Here is a 21,880-nt window from a genome sequence, read left to right on the forward strand (position 1 = left end):
GGATCATGTGGATAGTCTATATTTAATTTTTTGAGGAACTTCCATACCATTTTCCACAGTAGCTGCACTATTTTACATTCCACCAGCAGTGCACAAGGGTTCTAATATCTCCATCTCCTCGCCAGCGCTCGTATTTTTGGTTTTTTTTTGGATAATGGGTGTAAAGTGAACGGTACTATTTCTTAAACACTTTTATATTGTTTAATGGTATGAACCCTTGGCAGTTTTTAATGTCTTCTTGAGGTGGATGTTGAAGAGGTGAATTTTTTGAAGCAAATAGTTTATATAATTTAGAGATACCAGTTCTTTTTTCTTTTCTTAATCCTCACTGGAGGATGTTTTTCCCATTGCAGTTCTTTTTTATATTCCTCATTTGAGTTTGGGCATTGGGTGGGGTGGCAGGGAGGGCTAGTGGAAAAACTTCAGGAAACTCTCTGGTTTAAGTGAAATTAGACCTTTACACCATCGTTTCATTTTTTTTTTTGGTTTAAGTTTTGTGAATTCTTACCTTGTTAGGTACACACCTACATCACAATATGGGCAAAATCTAGATGCTTTTGGAAAATCCTGCCTAGTTTGCACTAGTTGGTCGTCCCGTTCAGCACAGCAGTGGTGGGCAGCCCCACCTGAGTTTGGGGGCTTGGGGGCTACCCCCAAGTCCCAGGAGAGAAGCCGAGAAGAGCCGGGGTCAGCCTGACTGTCCTGGTTTGTGCGACGGTGGTTCGGCTGTGCTAGCGGAATGGCAGGCTGCCTCATCGCCGTGACCGCCCTTCTGGGGATTTTACACGCCACACCAGGACAAGGCACTTGGCAGAGCTTGGACAGCAGACCTGGAAAGGCCGAGAGGAACCGTGGCGAGAGCTCGGGCATGCTAACGCTGCTTTTCACTGTTTCTGTCTTTTCCTAGCTCCCCCCGCACGTGGTCGGGACCCGGCCTATCGAGGCAGAAGCAAGAGCAGGGATCGATTCTTTCAGGGCGGTCGAGAATTTCCTCCACCCGCCCACGGCTCGACGGGGCGGTCGGGCACACCCAGTCCAGATAGCGCGGGCCGCAGGTCTCCCCTGGAGGACCTGCCTGTAGAGGACCTCACCTTCAAGTTCATGCACCTGGGCAGTCAAGACGGCCCTCGGCCTTCCTCAGCCTCGCCCAAGGCTGCCGGTCTGGGAGGAAGCCCGAGGCTTTCGGAGAACGGCCTTCCAGAAGGCCTCTTTTATGGGAACCCCGGCAGCGCGCACCTCGCTTCTGATCTGACGCCCGCTCCGGGCTGGAAGGGCGCCGTCCCCTGGCCGAGCGACCGAGGCGGCAGAGAGAGCCCGCTGGCTCCCAGCCAGCCTGCCTCCTGCTCTCCCCTTGGCTCTCCTCGAACACCTGAACCCGTGACCAGCAGAAAGGGCGCTGGCGTGCTGTCCCCAGGCCTCCTGAACATGGAGGGCAGAAGCGGGAATCCAGAAACCCAGCATCTCTCAATTTTTAATAATAATTTGGACGGAATGGCCACAGAGATCGCTTCCTCGGGATCTTTAAATTACAAAACCGCAGGCAGTAGGCAGAGAGAAAAATCGTTACCTAGGAATCAGGAACCCGGGACCACTCCCCCTAATCTTGACACCATCCTTATGGATGATGCTGAAGACAGAGAGCGGGTGTTTTGGGCCGGTAAATCTCTCCACGACGCACCAAATGGCTTTAGTAAAGTTGCGTGTAAAACTCCCGGTGGCACTGATTTGGACTTACCGTCGGGGGCCAGAGTGGGTAAAGATGCGTTACTCTCTGCAAGTCAGATTCTGAGGACCCAGGTCCTGCCCACACTGGGGGAGACCACTGCCCCCCCTCTGGTGAGCACTCTGCCCAAGGTCCCGCCTTCGACGGCTTCCTCAAGCAATAGAACTGCAGCCTGTGAGGTCGATGGTGCGAACTCTGCTCAGCTCTCCATCTCCGCTGCCAGTGATCTTGCCAGGAGGACCCCGGGCTCTGCTCTGAGTGAGTCACTGCAGGACAAAGGGGGCCCCAGGTCCTGTGTCGGCAGCAGAGCAGCTGTGGCCGGCAGTTTCTCTTTGGATGTCCCCCAGCAGTTATTAAAGGGCATCGAGTTTTAGAGGGCTTGGGTTCAGGGGTGGTACTGGTGAGGAGACTGACATGGAAGATGGAAGGACCAACCAATAGAAGAGTATGGAATAAACTCCATTTATTGAGAACAGGAATAGTTTGACCACGGTTTAAGAAATCCCCATCACTCTCACGTGACCCTAATCTTTGTGTTTGCTTTTATGGAGGGCTTGTCATGAGCAACACATCAGTCAGGACTGTCTCGACCGTGGCCCAGTTTCAGATATTCTCTCCCACGGTGAGATCAGGTGCCTTGATTTTTGGTTTAAACATTAAGATCAGCATATATGCACTCTCTTTTGTTTTACAGATTCTCTGTCTGACATCTTGAGTACCGGGGATAATCCTGGCTCAGAGGAAATCTGTCTCGACCATCTGTCTAAGGGTTGTCAACGCAGTGAGTAACTTACGGTCTTTCTAGAAGCAGAAACTTTATTAATAGCAATATGGCTAACATTTACTGAGAATTTGTTATGTGTCAGACACAATGCTAAGAACCTTACATGCACCTTCTTTAAACTTGACATCAACCCTAGAAGTAGGTTCTGTTAACCCAGTTTACACATGTGGAAACTGGAGGCATAAAGTTGTTAAAATCTTATGTACACAAGTAGCCAGGTTGGGCTTTGACCCTAAATCGCCCAGACCGCCTGTGTTCTTCACCACCGCATGATAATACACTTTCTTATTTCGAAATTCAATTTTAGGTGAAATGTTAGGCTTAATCAGGGACCCATCTTTTCATGCACTAAAAGAAGAAACAAACAACAAATTCAAAACAAACAACAAATTCAGAAAACAAAGGAACCGTAGAAGACACATTCTTGAAGTTCATTTCCTGTCATTATTTAGGCATTGGCTCTCCTGGGCGATGTGTACTCAAGGGTCCTGTGCTCCACATGACCAGTGATCTGTTGGTGGTTCCGGTTGAAGAGCCACACCTGGTCATTGCCCCCTGCCACCGGGCTTCCTATAGAAATGATCCCCATGGGACTATGCTTGGGACAAATTCCTGTCCTCTCACGTTGCTATCATTTTCTCACCTTTCTACTTCTGTCCCAGGCTTGGACATGATCATGTCTGGTTTTATTTGCGTGATCACCTAGTGCTTTTAGACTCATTTACCTTATGTCCAAAGAGGAGAATTCTGCCCTGTATTCTCTAAATCAAAAGTCCTTAACTTAAAATTTTCTTTTTCTTTTTAATTGTGGTAAAATACATAAAGCAGATTTTTTCCCCCCATTGTAATAATTTTAAGTGTACAGTTCACTAGTGTTAATTACATTCCTATTGTTGGGCAACCAATCTCCAGAACACTTCATCTTGCAAAACTAAACTCTGTATCCATTAAACAAAAACTCCTCATTTCCCCCCCTTTTCAGCACCTGGCAGCCATCATTCTAGTTTGTATTTCTCTGCATAGGACTAATCTAGGTCCCTCATATGAGTGGAATCACAGAATTTGTCTTTTTGTGACACTGGCTTATTTCACCTAGCATAGTGCCCTCAAGGTTCATCCATGTTGTAGAATGTGCCAAAAAATTTTTTTTAAGGCTGAATAATATTCTATTGTCTTTACATATCACATCATGTTTATCCACCCATCGATGGATACTAGGGTTATTTCTACCCTTTGGCTATTGTGGAATAATGCTGCTATGACCATGGGTGTGCAAGTATCTGCTCGAGACCCTGCTTTTAATTATCTTGGGTACATACCCAGAAGTAGAATTGCTGGGTCACATGGTAACTTGATGTTTAATTTTTTTGAGGAGCTGCCACACCATTTTCCACAGTAGCTACAGCATTTTACCTTTTTTTTTTTTTTTTTTACCAGCAATACAAAAGGGTTCCAGTTTCTCAACACCCTCAGCAACACTTGTTTTCTGTTGTTGTTTGTTTTTTAAATAGCAGCCATTCTAATGGGTATGAGGTATGAACTATAATGAATGGTTATATACTTTCGAATCAGCCAAATCTCAGCCAGTGCTACTCTGTGGGTTTCCCCTTTGATGTCTAAACTTGTCTCTTTTTGTTTTAAAATAGTCACACATCTTTTGGACATTTCAAAATGTCCAAACATAACATAATATTTAAACACAACCTAATGAAAATTGTGAAAAACAGAACTATTGCGTAAAATAAACATACAAGTAAAAAAAAGCACAACCTGGGTACTGAGTGCTGGCTCAGGGAATCCAGAATACAAGTCAGATCAGAATAGAGTGAGATGTGTGAGGAAATCTTTCTGGAAGAGGCAAATTATAGGCCAGAGTTCCAAGGAAAGATGAGCAGTGGCCTATGTTGGGGTGCGGCCTGTATTTTGTCTCCATATACCCATCCACTTGGGAGGTACAGAAAGGGAAACTAAATTTATAATGACCTCCGATTTTCATGTGGGTAAGGAGACTTTTGGGGGAGTGGGGAATTTTTGTTTTCTGATGAGTCTCCATGGGCAATAAAGCAACCTGGACATACGGATACGGGGCAATGCAGCCAGCAGCCAGCGTGAGCAAAGGTGTGGATGGAATGTGCCCCGCATGCAGGTCTGGGAGGTGGGAAAGGCAGGCCTTGATGGGAAGGTCAGAAGTGGACTTGGTTGACTTGGTTAGAACCCCCTCAGCCCACCCTCAGCCCTCCTCTCTGTCTTTGCAGGAGACTGCAACAAAGTTCACTTCCACCTGCCCTACCGGTGGCAGATGTTCATAGCAAACACCTGGACGGACCTCCAGCCCATGGACAGTATTGAGAAGGCCTACTGTGACCCCCAAGTCCGAGTGTAAGTTGGGGGCTGGACTCTGGCTTGTGAGAGCCACAACATCCTCAAAGGAAAGCATAGTGCTAGGCTTATGGGAAGAAGAAATGATTTTCCTTCAGAATCCCGATCAGGTTGTTCAAGTTTGAGATAAAAACGGCAGCTGCCTGCTGAGTTTAACAAAAAGAAAAAAAAAGAAAAAGGCTGGGTGCATTGGAAGTCACGCAGAGCCTGCACAGTCCTAGGGATTCTGAGAATATTTGCTTTTGCACGCAAAGCAAATACAGTGACACAATTATTTGTGTAGTTAATATTTGTCATTGTGTTGTGCAGATAAACACACTGCAGAGGCCGGTTTATATTTCTGTCAGCTCATGATAGGACTATTAAAAGTACTAAATGATTACCTCAAAAGAGCCGTTGGCTTGCCTGGCCAGCATGGCTCAGCAGTTGAGCATCGACCTAGGATCCAGGCGATCGAGGTTCCATATCTGGTCAGGGCACAGGCCCGGGTTGTGGGCTCGATCCCCAGTCGGGGGCGTGCAGGTGGCAGCTGATCAATGACTCTCTCATCATTGATGTTTCTATGTCTCTCCCTCTCCGTTACTCTCTCTGAAATCAATAAAGACATATTTTTTAAAAAATTTGCTCAAATCATGTCCTAAAGATATGAAATTAAGCCAAAGGTTTGTTGTTGTTTTTTAATGTATCTTTTTTGGCCGGAAATCGAACCATGACCTCCTGGATCATAGGTTGATGCTCAACCACTGAGCCACGCTGGCCAGGCTGATTTGAGCAATTTCATAATAGTTCTATGCAGAAGTTTTTGTGAACGTTAGCGTTTTGTAACTTCCTTTATGTTTGCTGTTTTCTCTCTCCTAGAACCTGATATTTTTGTTTCTGAAAGGGCTGAAATGGGTGATACCACATATGACCATATTCATAAGATGCATCCTAATTTAATAAGGGAAATTCTTTGGAGGGGGGAATTACACACGTTTCATCATCTGCAAGTTTAGTATTTGCAGTAGAATTTTTGGTAGAAATTCTGTTGCTGCATGTGGCCACTAGAGGGAGGCACCAGCTGTTTTCTTGTTTTTGGGTGACTTTTCCCCCTAGGTAAATTTGAAGCAGGGTTTCTTAACCTTAGCACTATTCACTTTTGGGCCAGATAATTATTATTATATTTTTTGGAGGGGGTTGGTTTAGCAGCATTCCTGGCCTTTATCCACTAGATGTCAGTTGTGATAACCAGCATGTCTGTAGACATTGTCAAATGCTCCCCCAGGGGACAAAACCATTCATGGTTGAGAACCACTGATGAAGGAGGCGCCTCTTGGAGCAGTAATTCTCAAACATTTTGGTCTCAGGGCCCCTCTACAGTCTTAAAATGTATCGAGGATCCCAAAGAGCTTCTGTTTATGTGGATTATAGCTATCAATATTTATCATAATAAAAACCCAAACTGGGGAAAATTAAATATTGATTTTTATTTTCTTTTTAAATATGTCTTTATTGATTTCAGGGAGGGGGAGAGATAGAAACATCAGTGATGAGAGAGTCATTGATCGGCTGCCTCCTACATGCCCCCTGCTGGGGATGGAGCCCGCAACCTGGGCATGTGCCCTGACCGGGAATCGAACCCCGATCTCCTGGATCCTAGGTCGATGCTCAATCGCTGAGCCACTCCAGCTAGGCTATTGATTCATTTAAAAAGACTAAACTCGTTACATGTTAATATAAATAACACTTTATATAACTGTATTTATATAACCTTACATTTATATGCATATGACTATACCTGTAGATATATATAACTAGAAGTAACTTTTCTAAAACAAAATAAAAATAATTCATTGAGAATGACATTGTTTTATATTTTTTAAATCCATTGTGAAATCACACATGATGTAGCCTCTTGAAAATTCTATGCATGTGTGAGCATGCAAGTGAAAGAGGCAAATAATGTCTTAATATTATGAAAATAACTTTGGCTTTGCTGGGTCCCCGAAAAGGTCTATTAAATAAACAGTTACGTAAATAATTATAATTGAAAAAACTGACCTACTATGAGTTTCTAACATGGAGCCAACTTTTTTTTGTGGGCACAGTTTTATTTGGGATAGTTTTTGAGGAAAGAATACATTTTGTGATACCATTAAGTAGGTGGGGTAGGCAAGTGACATTGCCTCTCTGTGTTTTGGTTTTTTTTTTTGCGTGTAAGACCTTCAGATGTATCAAAATCTGAAGGCCCCTTTCAGCTCTAAAACTTTAATTCTGTGCTTCTGTTTTTGAAGACCAGATTGTAGAAAACAGAGGGCAGTGAAACATTTTGGTTAACTTTAAACTTTTCCCTGTCAGCCTTACTATCGGAAATTCAGAAATCAATTTCCAGAAAATGACTTGCGGTCTTATGCCCATCCGACGTATCTCCACGCCTTCCTCTGTCACGATGCCAGACAATTCTCTCTTCACCACAAAGTGGATTTGGTATTGGAGGAGTGGACCTCACAGATGGGTTCAGTATGGGGAGAAGGTGAGTTCCGTTCCTCCTGTGGACACCTGAGTTTAAACTTGCCGACTCCAGGGGAAAACCGTTACCAACATGTTTGATGCCTCCATGGATACCCATGGAGAAGTGGACGCGGTCGAGGAAGTTGTGCTTTTTACATTATACACAGCTGTATTGGTGGTTGCAGTTATAAACAAAAACATGAATTATTTTTAAGAAATCGAGTGAGATTTGAGTCAGCTGCATGTCCCTCTATCCTCACTGTTGGGGCCTGGGGTGGGACCTTGAGATAGCTTTCTATGTATTTGTGCATAAATGTACGGAGATTACTGCCTCTAGCCCGAAAAGAGGTGAGAGTGGAGAATTAGAAGACTGAATCAGCCCTGGCTGGTGTGGCCCAGTTGGGTGAGCATTGTCCCACTCACCAAAAGGTGGTCGGTTTCATTCCCAGTCAGGGCACATGCCCAGGTTTCAGGCTTGATCCCTGGTGGGGGGCGTGCAGAAGGGAGATGATCGATGTTTCTCTCTCTCCCTCTCCATTCATCTCTCAAAAAAATCAATAAAAACATATTTTTAAAAAATGTAGACTAGTACAGATGGTCACTAGGATTCCCAGTCTGGATTCAGAGGGACTTGAAAGACTGGACCTGGAGCATTTGAGGCTTAGCCACATGGGGACATGCTAATTGGGGATAGATGTTTAGAGAAGCAGAGCTTTGGTCTAGAGACCCTACCTTGTTTTGAGTCATAGGATTAAAAAGAGAGAGAGAGAGAGATGGAGGGAGCACACTTAAGTAGCCAAGGAAAACAGAGTGATGAGAAAGAGATTAAAATAAAAAGCAGATTAAAATAAAGCCAAAGCCAAAGCAGGGACATGGGAACACCAGCATAAGGCTGGACATAGTTAGAAATCAATGGGCCGTGAATCTGTCTCTGAGCAGCCTGGTGGCCAAAGCAAGCAAAGAAACAAGCTGTTACAGGATCCTTCTATCTTTGGGAGGAACACACTGGTTCCTCAGGAGAAGGACCACTTTTTTTTGTTCGTGGAGCCTGAGAAAAACATATGCTATGGGGCCACATAGAGGGGACCGTGTGTGCCGTGGCCAGTAAGGTCCTTAACCCGAGTCCTATTGTCATTACCCTAGCACAGCTCTTAGCCTCAGGGACACACAGGTTGTCAGACAGTCTTTCCCAGAACCTCAGTGAGCACACGGGACTAACAGAGCTGCCCTTTGGAAATAAGACAGGGGCTCAGGGCCTGCTGTCTTGTTCCCCTCCTCCCTCTTTGTCTCCTGTCTGCTGCACTGGCGTCTGGAGCACCTCAGTGTGAAAACTCCTGTGATGAGTTTTGTCAAAGTGCAGTTTCTTAAGAGTGATTCTGTGAGGTGCCTGTGGAAATAGAAATTACAGTCAAGTTCATTAGCTTTGGTTAAAATAAAGATAAACTGCCCGGCTGGTGTGTCTCAGCATTTGAGCACTGACCTGTGATCCAGGAGATCGCGGTTTGATTCCTGGTCGGGGGCCATTCCCCGGTTGCAGGCTCGACCCCCAGTGTGGAACATGCAGGAGGCAGCTGATCCTGTTTCTCCCTCATCGCTGTTTCTATCTCTGTCTCCCCCTCCGTTTCTCTCTCTCTCTAAAAATCAATAAAAAAGAACCAGTGAGAAATGAAGAATATAGTGCCTGCTAATAGGGGCTTACATCCAGTCTGCCTCTGAGCTGCCACCCCCTGCCGCAAGATGGGGACAGTGGGATGGTGGCCTAGCCTGCCCGCGCTAGAATTGACCTACTTCCCTTTACCCACTCATTCTGATGTTCAGACCCCTCATAAATGTCTTGGGACCAGAGATTTGCGTCTTTATATTTTGAGGGTTTTCTGCCTCCCTTTCATTGTAGCCCCAGTGCTTTTTCAGTGTTGGGGACTGACTGGAGGCTCACTCAGTTTTCTTTGCTTACTGTGGCTCAGCGCAGAGGAGAAGGGGTAGGTCATTGACTTTTGCACAGCAGTACACCTACTGGAGCCTTACCTGCCTTTGCTACAGTTCTCACTGCTTGCTTGTGTGATGGGCCGATAGAGCCACCAGGGTCTCCTTCATGCAAGAGTGTTGGATTTTACTAGCCAGGGAGGACACGATGTCCATCCTGTGGGGTGGGTGTGAGTTGTTCAGGACGCTTGGGTCATATTTTACGGAAGGTGAAAAAAGATATTGCAAAGAGCTATGTTTTTCTGGCATCTACCAAGCGTACAGTTTCTACAGGGTAGACTGTTCTCTCCTGGTCCCAGGATGGAGGAAACTACAAAAGGGGAGCCGTTATGATCTAGTTTGGGAGGCAAGACACATCCCTCTTTAAATCCCATGGCTAAAATAAGATTATATAAGATACAATGGTAGAGAATTCTTAAAAGCCTACCATGAAGTCTTTACTTTTTTTTTTTTTTTTTTTTAATTAGGGAGGCAGGCAGCAAGCTTCAAGCGTTGACTCTTCATACCTGGAGTCTTTCTTCCTCTTCTGTCCGAGGGGTGTTGTGCCATTTCAAGTGGGTGCAGAGAACTTTGAGCTGAGTTTCCAAGGTAAGTGTGTGTGTTTAGCAGTGGTGCCCATCGCTGGAATCTGGCATGAGGTGGACATGCAGGATGGGAGCAGAGAGGACGTGCATGCGTCTCCCAGGATCAGGGTTCTTTTGAGCAAGACCAGCAGTAGGCGGCGTGGAAGCCAGTGGTCATCAGGAAGCCCGTGCTCTGTAGGCTTGGCTCCGACACACAGTAGCTATGTAACCCTGGGAGCAGTCCTTGGCCTCTCTAGGCCTCAGTTCTCTCATCTGTAAAATGGGGGCCTTTTCATTGCTGAATAATATTCCATTGTCAGGATATATCATGGTTTGTTTATCCACTCACTTCTTGATGGATATTTGGGTGGCTACTGGCAACATTCAACTGCAAGTCTGTGTGGATGTAAATTACCATTTCTCTTGGGTAAATACCAAGGAGTGGGATTGCTGGAACACATAGGCATGGTATATTTAGAAGAAACTGCCAGACTGTTTTCCAAAGTGGTCACTAGCAATAAACATGATGATTTCCTTTTTAAAACAATCACTCTGGCTCTCGCCTGGACTTAGGTCTACAACGTGCATGAATTGAAAATGACATTTCACACTTGATGTAGAAAAAAACTTTCTAAATATATAATTATGTCATATAATGATTAATGCCTGGTTCGGGGCAGCTTCCATGGATGATGTCTTATTATCTGGCTACCCTTGCTTTCTTCTTGACCATCTGACTTTGATTTAAAGATTAGATTAATTGCTAAATGTTCATTTGCCTCTTTGTTTTCTGGGTCTTTTATATAAAAAGGCCGGTGAAGATCACAAGTTTCTATCATGAGCAATCTCCACCCAAAAGGCTTTTCTCTATTCATACACCTACAGGTCAGATATGAATATTTGCTATGTTACTAGCCTCTGAAAAATAACAAGAAATCATTTTCTAGATCTAATCCTTAATTCCTGTTTATCATTCTTCTGTCTAAAGGAATGATTCAGACAAACGTATTTTCCAAGACTCAAAAGGACGTCATCAGAAGGCCGGCGTTTGTGTCTGCCCCGGACGTGGCGCAGGTGAAGACTGGGCCAGAGTAAGTGTTCTGAGGCGCTGCTTGCTGGCGGGTGTCAGATGGTCACGCACTGGTCTCACGGAGCCACTCCTGAGTCGGGAGCCTGCTTTCCTGAGATGTTCCTGTTCGTGTTCCCTTGCAGTTCCCTTTTGCGTTGCCCGTGAGTGAGGTGCGTGTGGACCGCACAGTGTGACGGGAAGAATTCTAGAGCAGGAATCTGCCTTTACTTCTCACTCGCAGGGGACTTCGGGCCAATCTCTTGACTGCTCTGGGGCTCAGTTTCTGTATCCGAATGGCTGGATTAATGGGGTGTGCCTAGGAAACCATCAAAAGCGCCGAGTTTTGTTTTGCTGTGGTTTCTTGGGGGGCTCAGTTTCTGTATCTGTGAATGGCTGGGTTAATGGGGTGTGCCTAGGAAACAGTCAAAAGCGCCGAGTTTTGTTTTGCTGTGGTTTCTTGTGTGTATCCTTAGTTTTGCTGAGGGAATTTGTAAAGGGTGGGAGGCTGAAAAAGAAATGGAAAGAAAAAAGGGTCGAGGTAGCTGCCTGAGCAAGGGGATTTGGAGAAAGATAAAGTTGACGAAGGGGATTTTTAAAGGGAATTTTGCTGTGGTAGATCCAATGTAACTCTCTCCTGTGTGCTCACGAAATTCAGTAAAATCTACATTCATGAACATTTTTGGAGTTGGATTTTTTTTTTCGGGGTGATGTGTGATCATATAAAACAGATTTCAAGGCAGGTGCAAAATCAGGGTGTTCCGATTAGGTTCTTTTGGTTGTAGGAATTAAGAAATTTCACAAAAGAGGGAATTGGTAAAAGGGTGAACATGGTGTAATAAGGAAAACATTTCACAGGAGTCCAAGGATGGGAAGAACTGAGCTATGCCAGGGCCTTCGGAGTGGGAGTCAGTTCCAGTTCTGCTTTAGAACCTGAGTAGCCCGGGGTCACACCTTGCCAGTGACCAGGTTAACAGCCCCGACTGTTTTGTTATTGCTGTTGTTGAAGATTTTTTATTTTTAGAGAGAGAAGGAGAGAGAGAAACATCGATGTGAGAGAAAAACATCCATCTGCTGCTTCCTGCACACCCCCATTCCAAAAGAATCTACATTTTACCAAAGGGTGTCTTTATTTATTTATTAATTTTAAAAATATATATATTTTATTGATTTCAGAGAGAGGAAGGGAGAGGGAGAGAGAGATAGAAACATCAGTGATGAGAGAGAATCATTGATCGGGTGCCTCCTGCACACCCCCAGCTGAGGACCAAGCCCGCAACCCTGGCATGTGCCTTCACCGGGAATTGAACCGAGATCGCCAGGATCATAGGTTGATGCTTAACTGCTAAGACACTCTTTAAAGTGTCTTTAAAGAGTTTTTTTTCCCCTCTTAAAGCATTTTTTAATTTAACTTTATCAGTATGGAAAATTTCAAAGTTAAAGTAGAGAAAATCCTTATCCGAGGATATGTTTTTATTGATTTTAGTGAGAGAGGAAGGGGAGGAGAGAGAGAGAAACACTTATCGGTTGCCTCCCATATGCGCCCCGAGCAGGGATCGAAACTGCAACTTGGGCATGTGCCCTGACCAGGAATCGAACCCGCAACCTTTTGGTGTCTGGGACGACGCTCCAGCCAGCTGAGCCACCTTGCCACGGACCATTTTTTAAAAGAAATTAGGTGATAGGCCCTGGCCGGTGTGGCTCAGTGACTAGAGCATCGGCCCTCACACGGAAGGGTTGCTGGTTCGATTCCCAGTCCAGGGCACGTACCTGAGTTGCAGGTTCGATCCCCATCCCTCCGGTCAGGATGTGTGTGTGGGGGCAACCAACTGATGTGTCTCTCACATCGATGTTTCTCTCTCACTCCCTTCCACTCTCTCTGAAAAGCAATGGAAAATATCCTCGGGTGAGGGTTACCCACAACAGAAAAAGAAAGAAATGAGATGATTTGTCCTACAGAATCTCGCAAATTCAAAATGCAGCGATGCCTCGGTTTCCGAATGGGATCCATCCGGAAGCCCGTTTGAGTTCAGAAACCGAGGGATCCGCAGCCGACGGCTGGGCCTCGGGACCTTGCCCTCCGCGGGAGCCGCGGGGCATGTTCGACTTCCGAGGCGGGTTCGAGAACAGAAGCATTTCCTCCCTGGTGTACGGCGTTCGTAACCCGAAATGTTCATCCACGGAGACGTTCAAAAACCAAGGCACCGCTGTATAGCCCATTGTATCCTCACGGGGTTATTTGAGAGTAATTTCTGTGACTTGACGGTTAGCTCTAGAGGGCTGATTAGATTCAGGTTCCCTTTCTGATTAAGAACACTAGGTATGCCCGGCCGGGCGTGGCTCAGCGGTTGAGCATCGACCTGGGATCCAGGCGATCAGGGTTCGATTCCCAGTCAGGGCACATGCCCGGGCTGCAGGCTTGATCAATGACTCTCTCATCATTGATGCTTTTATCTCTCTCTCCCTTTCCTTTCCTCTCTGAAATCAATAGAGATATATTTAAAAAAAAAAAAAAAACACTAGGTAAGTGGTGCCTCTCCTTCTGCCACATGTTCTGAAGATGTCCCTTTAGTCTGGTTGTCCCATTTTCAGTGATGAGATGGGAGAGTGGGTTGGTCATTTCGGTCTGATCCCTCCATTGTAACATTTTCATCTGACCTTCTGGTTAACGGTTTTAGCAGCTGTGGATGGTCATTGTTCAGATCCATTATTTCATGAGGGGTTACAAAATGGTGTTGTCTCATTCTGGCAGTTCTGTAACTCATAGCTGTGATTGTCTATAAAGAATATTTCCTCATGTGTGGTTACCCTGAAATACAGTTCAGAGGCAGCAGGATTCTTTCCCCTGTACTTTTAATATACTTAAATGTTTATCATTTGACAAAGAAGCTGAAGGACACACTTAATGCTAACACATTAGGACTTCAGGAAGTTGAGCAGAACTATGAAAAAGAAACAGTGCTTTTACATTTTAAATGAATGGGAAAATAACATTTAATGAGTTGACCAAAGTTGGAATAATTTCTGCATTTTTAAAAAAAGACACGATTGCCGATACATCTGTGGCAGAAATATGCAGGGGTGTAGTCCGAAATAAAATACGAAGAAAAAATTATCTGAGAAACCTTTGCTTAGTGGCTGGAAGTTAAGGACAGGAAGTGCTTGGGCAGATGAGACGGGGGGCCAAGTGAATTCTTCCTCTCTTATTTGTAGCCATCAGCCGGAGGAGACCCCAACAGAGCCTGCAGTCTCGGTATTTCTTCCCCAGAAGAAGTTTCCCTCTACCCCGCTGAATGGATATGAGGTACCTGGTTTTTACTTTTCGGTGGGTGAATGTTTGAAGGTGGGAAAGGCACTTTGTTACAAATGTGTGTATTTGTTTGAATGAAAGAATCGCTTCTTTAAACCTTTGGGTCAATATTCAAAGGCAGGTGGCTAAATGGTGATGATGTCCCTTTCCCGGGGAAGGACTACCCTCTGCTGGGAGCCTCGTGGTCTCCAGAGTCCCGCCATACAGGATCTCATTGGGGCAGACCCTGTGACAACCCTGAGAGACAGATATTAGTAGCTTCCTTTATGGGTTAGAAAACTGGAACTCGGAGAGTAAAAGCGACTTTCCGTTATTTGGAGGTTTAAAAGGCTGGTTTCGAGGAGAGTCACACAAATGGTCTCACCATGTCACCTAGCCTCGTTGGGGCAAGACTTCCTTGGTTGTGTAGCTTGGGGTGCAGGCTGCTTTGCTTGGGCTGCAATGGGCACCTTCGATGCCTCGTCCTGCACTGGCTTTAGGCAAGGAACTCACCGGGTCACCGGACTAAATCAGGCACCTCGGGGGCCTCCCCATACCTTTAGGCATAATGCTTTGTTAGCCGTGTCAGCCGGGACAGATGGGCCCAGTGCCAGCTGGTGCATTACTGGAGTAAACTGCCAGATGGGGAAACCTAAGCCAGCTTGTCCCACCTGCTGCCAGAGGCCTGGCAAAGGTGCTCCACGGCATAGGGAGCCACACATGTGGACACAGCATGCTTTAAATGTCTCCTGTTTCACATTTTTTCATATTTTTAAAATTTTTTCAGTTGTTAGAGATGGATAACTCTTCTTCGGAATATGCCCAAATAAGTGAGTATTTCAGAGCGACCATGAAAAACGTCAAGATTGAAAAGATCAAGAAGCTCAAGAATGCACAGCTCTTGAAGACTTTTGAAAGGTTGGTGGCCATGGGATCAAGTTTCTTTTCATAGAGTTTAAAAGGATTAGTTAAAGTCTCTCCTTTAAGATTTATAGTCACTGGTTTCTTTCCTAGTCAGCAGTTTCTTCAGTCTCTGGCTTTCATTGTGTAAGCGCCAGCTTCTCGCTTTCAGCTTTGGTTTTACAATTCAGTGATTTCATGTGTCTATCACTTAAAAGTTTTCATCACATTTTTTTACAGCTATTGTCTTAATGTCAGTAGCTCCATTCTGAACCCGGGTGAAATGAAATTTTAAGACAATTAGACTCTAGTTGGCATTAATGTTATTAACTGGAGTGGGAGAGGAATGTTCTCGGTGTTAAGTTTCACATTTCCTGTATTAGGAAGAAAATCGGGATGAAAAGGGTCAACGAAAAGTGGCTGTTTTGTGCAACACGCCGCGCCCACGTGGATTCTATCTGCGCGAATAATTTTGACTGGATCTTGCACGGGATTCCTGAAACCACATATGGAAAAGGTTTGTGCTGAAATAGAGAAACCTGGCTTGGAGGGCATAACTCAGGCCCTGCATTGCTTCTGTTACGAGGTTATGTGGTAAGTTTGTATTAACCAGAATGTCCCAGCTTCTGCCGTCATGGAGAGAAGATCAGCTTGCCCACATCAGAGCGGTAAATTGACTTGGGACTTGATTGCTGCACCCTAGTCCTGTTCCTGTCTTTTGGTTTTGGAAGAGAAAATTCCCTTTTTCATGAAATATCTTAATTCTCTGAGACTCTTTGATCTCAGACACGCTTGCAAACCAAGTCCCCTGTTGGCTACATTGCCTGCCTTTACTACCAGTCTGGCTATGGCTCTTCCTGACCTATGTCCATCTCATCGAAGCCGCTCGAAGTAGCCTCTGTTGCCATGGATGGGTTCTAGTCAGGGGTGGGAGAAGGGGCCTCTCCATCTCAGGCCATGCTGGTTTCAACCTGGGGAATGACTTGATGAGAATTTCATAAGTTTATTAAATTTATTTATTTTATTTTTAAAATATATCTTTACTGATTTCAGAGAGGGGTACGGAGAGGGAGGGAGGGAGAGAAACATTAATGATGAGAGGGTCATTGATCGGCTGCCTCCTGCACGCTCCCTACTGGGGATCGAGCCCGCAACCCGGGCATGTGCCCTGACCTGGAGTTGAACCGCGATCTCCTGGATCCTAGGTCGACACTGAACCATTGAGCCATGCCTGGCTGGGCAAATTTATTAAATTGAAATGAATTACTAAAACTTAACCGAGAAATGTTTGGGGAAAGTGGGTAACCATCTTGAGTGAGATACAATGTGTGTGTAAACTCATCAGTTTCTCAGTTTCTCTTTGGCATAATTTTGATTCACCCACACCGGACAGCTATTGTTGTGTTGGCTGTTGTCATTTTTTAACTTAACACTCTAAGGGAAAAGAGGTCAGTGCCCCTGACTAAAGAGGTCAGGTATTACATGTTTTAAAAATTCTTGTGGCACACGTGTTGAAAATTGCTAGCTTTGCCAATGCCCACCATCTAATTAACATGTAAATCATCGTATAAACTACATACTTCCCTTTATAATAATTCTTAACCTTTTTTTTCTTATTATTTCTAGGAAATTACTTCATGAAAGATGCCATCAGTGCCCATAAAGTTTGCCAGCATGATCCCAAAAACATCGTTATGTTTGCAGCCCGAGTCCTGGTTGGAGATTTTATTGAAGGAAAGAGGTATTATACGAGACCTCCTCCAGGCTATGACAGCTGTGTGGACTTAAAGTGGAACCCTTCCATTTTTGTCATCTTTCAGAAGGATCAGATTTACCCAGAGTACGTGATTGAGTATACCGAACCAGATAAAGCCTGCGTGATTAGTTAGAAATGGGGAATCCGCCGTCATAAAGGGCGCCGTAACTGTGCCGTCCGCTTACAGAACTGGATTGCCCCGGATAACTGTTCAACTTTTTTTACGTTTCCCCATCTAGTTATCAAATGCCTTAGCTCAGTGGTTCCCAAACTTTGCTGCACATTCGAATCATCTGGAAACTTTAAAAAAAAAAAAATCTCCGTGTCCAGAGTGCACCCCATTCCAACTAAATCACTTTCTGCAGGCCGGAGCCAGGCAGCCATATGTGCCATAAAGTTTGGGAACCCACTGCCTTCGTTGTAACTGCTGAAGACTGACTTCTGATACTTCTGTGGTTGCAGCCACCTTCCTCTCATAGTTTACTGCACGGACGGTTTTGTTTTGGTTAAATTAAAAAAAAATTAATTTGGGAACTTGGAGAGAAATCTAAGAATGCCTGTTGAAATAAAGGCATGAGATGGGGTAGTCTTAGATGGAAGGCTGTGAAAAGCTGGGGGGTGCTTAGGAATATGCAGGGAGGGAAAGGGGAGGTATTTAATTGCCATTACAGACACAGCTGCAGTACTGTACCATTGTAGTGAAACTGATTTGGGATATACATTGCGTTATCTCGACATTTATTTAGGCGACTCCATTCAGGTCGGTCCTGGAATCCAATCAAAAGAGTTGCCAAGTGTGGCTCAGAGAGAAGCAGCAACTTAAGTTAGTGGCCCGGTTGGGCTCTTGACGTAATGATGGCAGAGTAGATATTTATGTTCTAATCAACATGATTCCAGAGAAGGCTTTTCTCAGGTCGGACTTTCATGAAGGGTGTGAGCCTTGGGGGTACTGAGTTGCGGTAACCAGAGTCACGCAAGCATGACTGATGAACCCGAGTGCTCCTGTAGTCGTTCGCTGTGGCCGATGAGGCTCACCTCGGAACAGGGTGCAGGGCCCTCCTGTTGAGGGATGGGCCCCCTAAGGAGGCGAGATTTGGTTCCTGGTGAGCACAGGATCGGGACAAAGAGAACACTGCCTCAAGGAGGCCTTGCTCCTGCACGGGGCTTTTTCTAAATATAGCAGATTGTAGGGAATCGTAGTACAGTCAGCGTTTAGAGCAGTTGACATGCCTGGACCAAGTTCCTTATTATGAATCAGGTCTTTCATTTCCGTTTTCCTTTTGAAACATTCCATTCCAATCTCCCAAATGTTCCTTATAGTTCCTTCCAGCAGACATGTTACAAAAATTAATTAGCATTAGAGATTTTATATTTGTTAGCTTTTTAGTCAGTGCAAAACACGCCACACTTCTTGACTTAAAGGGCTCCGTCAGTAACACTTGTATAGGGGTTTTTAGCATAGGGTCATTTTCTGGGAGGCTTGCCACAAATAGGTACTCTCATCTCCTTTTTTTTTTTCATGATAGCTTCCGTTTTGGGGTTTTCGTTTCCTGATCATGACCCTCATGTTGTAGAGATGCAATTTAGTCAACTCTGTCTGACCGCCCTTTGGCCATCTCTAGTTGGATGTTTCCCAGGCATCTCTACTTGAGCATGTTCCTAAACGGAATTCTTGCTCTGCCTCCCTCAAACGGACCAGTCCCTCCCCGGTGCTCTGTGTATGAGTAGGTGGGAGCACCCTCCACACATCTGCTCAAGCAGCAGTCCACGCATCATCCTGGACCCCTTCCTTTGCCTTCCCCTGTGCATCTAAGCTGTGCTCAAGTTCTCCCTCGTAAATGTATCTGTCTCCTTCTCCATTGGCCTTTACTTAGCAAGAATGGCCATCTTTTAAAATTTTTGCTCAATAATAATCATTTTGTAAAACACAAATCTGGTCATGCTTTTAGAATGAAGTTCAGAAATCATTATCATGGCCCCATATGATCTCTCCCTTCCCTACCCTCCACTGTTTATTTTCTCCCGCACAGCTGCTCTGGTTTTCCTTTAGCCCTTTGGTACTTTTCCCGGAGCTCAGTGGTTCTCAACCAGCACCCCCGCCTTTTTATTTTTTTTTTTAGTGACAAATACTTTGCAACATCCGTATTAGGGTCCTCAAAATGCAGTTCAGTGGTAACACACTGTACCTACACACAATTTTAGGAATACATTTAAATTAATATTACCATAAAAGGGAAACAGAAAGTACGTAACTTGGGCACGACTATATGAGAGGACCCAATTAAGTAGTCAGATGTTTACATTTACTTACAGTGAATAATTTGAACTTAAAAAGAAGGTAGGAGATCAGAAGCTATTTTGTACAAAGAAGTGTGGGATAATGAAACAGCAGGGATACAAGTGATATAATAACTTATTTGCATATGCTAATACAAAGAAAAACTAGTGATACAATAATTTATTTGCATATGCTGATACTTATTTCTGTAAGAACACCTTAACTGAAATAAAGATACTATGCAAGAAAATCTACAGATTGTCGAAATGGAGAATATGAGGACATAGAGTTTTGCAGACGAGCTGTAGGTCATACACGAATGTCTAGTGAGACATTCAAAATTCGTACAGGGTGCAGAGTAACTCCTTACTGTGAGGAACTGTCCGATGTATTGCAAAATGTTCAGCATACTTGGCTCTCACATACTAAATGCCAGTAGCACCCTCCCCTCCCCCCCGTGACGGTGACAACCACAAACCCTGTCAGCTCTAGTTACCTTTTTCAGAGCAGATAGTTTATAACACCCCCTTCGCTGTCCTGAGATGATTCAGAGATAATGCAATCTACTTACATGCATTTCTTGAAAACTCAATTTACTGCCCTAACTCTATTATAATGGAGAAACAGGAGGAAAGAAGTTTGTAATAAAAATAAACTGAATTTCAATATGTAAATGCTCCGGCATGACTACGCTATACGACATCATGAGATATTTACTATCACGTAGAGTGAAAAGGTTTGGATTTAAGAGTCGATCAGAGGCTTCTTCCTGTAGAGAAGTACAGGAAAGTGAAAGGTAAGAGGTACAGGTAACACTAGAATGAAAACCAGTGTTAGGGTAAGTCATGACACACCATAGATCTTATCTGTATATGGTAAGGGAAAGAGTGAAATCACCTTACTTTAAGGATACCAGGACAAGACAAATTACAGATTGTCTAAGAGGAAAACACTTATTATGTTCTCTCAGGCGAGCTGTAGGTTCTACATAAATGTCCAGCAGGACATTAGAAAGTCGTATAGGTTCAGAATAATTCTTCGTTGTGTGGGGCTATCCCACACACTGCAGGACACCCGTCATCCCTGGCTGCGTCCCCTGAGTGCCAGTTACAGTTCCCAGTTATGAAGCCAACAACCCAGCCGTTTCCAGAACATCACTGGTGAGAACTGTCGACTCCGTTAACGTCTAGCAACTTGAGATTAGCTTCTCTGCCCCCATAAGGAGTCCTAGAGATTAGATTGGATGCTTGTCTCCCACATCCCTCATTTTTAAAATACTTTGTGCCTTGCTTGGTTCATTGTTTGCCTCTAGCCAACTGGAGGTTGCCTGCTTTCCGCGGTAGAGTGTAAGCTCCTTGAGGGCCCAGCCAGCCTGCCTTGTTCGCTGCGCCAGACCCGTGAATGGCTAGCTGAGTGCTTCATACGCTGGTAACATAAATTTTGTTTGAATAAAGCAAGCTCGAATATTTGTATTTCAGTAGTTGAGTTGTATCTCTTGTTCAAGATCAATTTGTGACTAATAAAAAGTAAATACGAATTTTGCTCTGCTGCCTCTATTTGCTTTATTTCTAGGTATCTCCTCAAGACAGTCAACTGCAGACACCAACTGATTCAATGGGGGACAGAGAATGTGCTTTTGTCCCACCCGCTTTATCATTCCAGGACTCGGGGACCATAGAGTCTTCAGCACACTGCCAGGGGAAGGCAGGGTGGGGGTGATGGAGAAGCCAGCGGTCAGTTGGCACATCTTTTGTTTTAGGGATATAGAGAGGGAGAGGCTGGAAGCTGCTAAGACACCTTTCTTCCAGTGCGGTCAGGGGTGGGACCGGGGCCAGGCTGAGGCACCAAAGTGAAAAATGTAAATAAATGGTCATCAGAATTTCCCCAACAGTCGCTCCTTTAAAAGCCCTTCTCGTTCTTAAATCACAGAGCGTGGATGGAGAGAGAGGAGACTCTCTGTGTGGCAGTGTAGATTTGATTAAAAGCGGAGGCAAAATTGCCATGTGATCTGGACCTCAGGGCAAGTGAAACTGTTTAGCCAACCTGTTGCTCTCGGAGCGCCCACACTCAGCTGCACAAAAATGCCGCCAAGCCAAGCCTGAGCAGATGTTTTCAGTTTTTCCAAGTAGTTATTTGGCCTGTTTATTTACTTTGTCAGAGCAGGCTCTCGGGTTTTCAGACATGTTTGTTGTTGCTGTTGCCCAGGTTTTTGTTTTTGTTTTTTTAATATATCTTTATTGATTTCAGGGGGAGAGAGAGAGATAGAAACGATGGGAGAGTCATTGATCAGCTGCCTCCTGTAAGGCCCCGAAGGGGGATGGGCCCGCAACCCGGGCATGTGCCCCGACCGGGAATCGAGCCGCGATCTCCGGGATCCTAGGTCGATGCTCAACCGCTGAGCCACGGCCGGCCGGGCTCCTCTGCTTTTCACTCTTCATGTGGCTGAGTGATCTTATCAACTCTCACAGCTTCAGCTACCTAATACTTAGGTGTCACTCACCTGCATTCCCCTCCATCTTTCTTCAGCTCCTGACCTGAGTATACAACTGCCTACTGAACATCTGATCTTGGGCTGTCTGCTGCAAACTCAACGTAATATAAAAACTGAGATTATCATCTCTCAGATCCTGTTGCTCTTTCATTACTCCTAGTCTCCCTTTTCTCGAAAT

General features: G+C 44.9%; 1 protein-coding gene across 2 annotated transcripts in view; it reads left to right on the top strand.

Annotated features, from left to right (window-relative positions):
- The window catches only part of ZC3HAV1 (zinc finger CCCH-type containing, antiviral 1), a 42,310-nt gene extending 21,558 nt beyond the window's left edge, over positions 1-20,752 (top strand). Inside the window, exons 4-13 of one of the 2 annotated variants that reach the window (XM_081147905.1) lie at positions 908-1,981; positions 2,418-2,504; positions 4,763-4,886; positions 7,224-7,398; positions 9,827-9,947; positions 10,911-11,013; positions 14,202-14,292; positions 15,065-15,195; positions 15,561-15,694; positions 16,804-20,752. In XM_081147905.1, the coding sequence (XP_081004031.1) occupies positions 908-1,981; positions 2,418-2,504; positions 4,763-4,886; positions 7,224-7,398; positions 9,827-9,947; positions 10,911-11,013; positions 14,202-14,292; positions 15,065-15,195; positions 15,561-15,694; positions 16,804-17,066 (2,303 nt within the window). In that variant the 3' untranslated portion in view covers positions 17,067-20,752. Of the gene's footprint in view, positions 1-907; positions 1,982-2,417; positions 2,505-4,762; positions 4,887-7,223; positions 7,399-9,826; positions 9,948-10,910; positions 11,014-11,134; positions 11,664-14,201; positions 14,293-15,064; positions 15,196-15,560; positions 15,695-16,803 lie in introns of those variants that run through there. The other variant, XM_081147906.1, reaches the window with a different exon arrangement.
- Positions 20,753-21,880: the final 1,128 nt, after the last annotated feature.

The sequence above is a fragment of the Miniopterus schreibersii genome (assembly GCF_964146895.1).
Source record: "Miniopterus schreibersii genome assembly, chromosome: 9".
Lineage (NCBI taxonomy): Eukaryota > Metazoa > Chordata > Mammalia > Chiroptera > Miniopteridae > Miniopterus > Miniopterus schreibersii.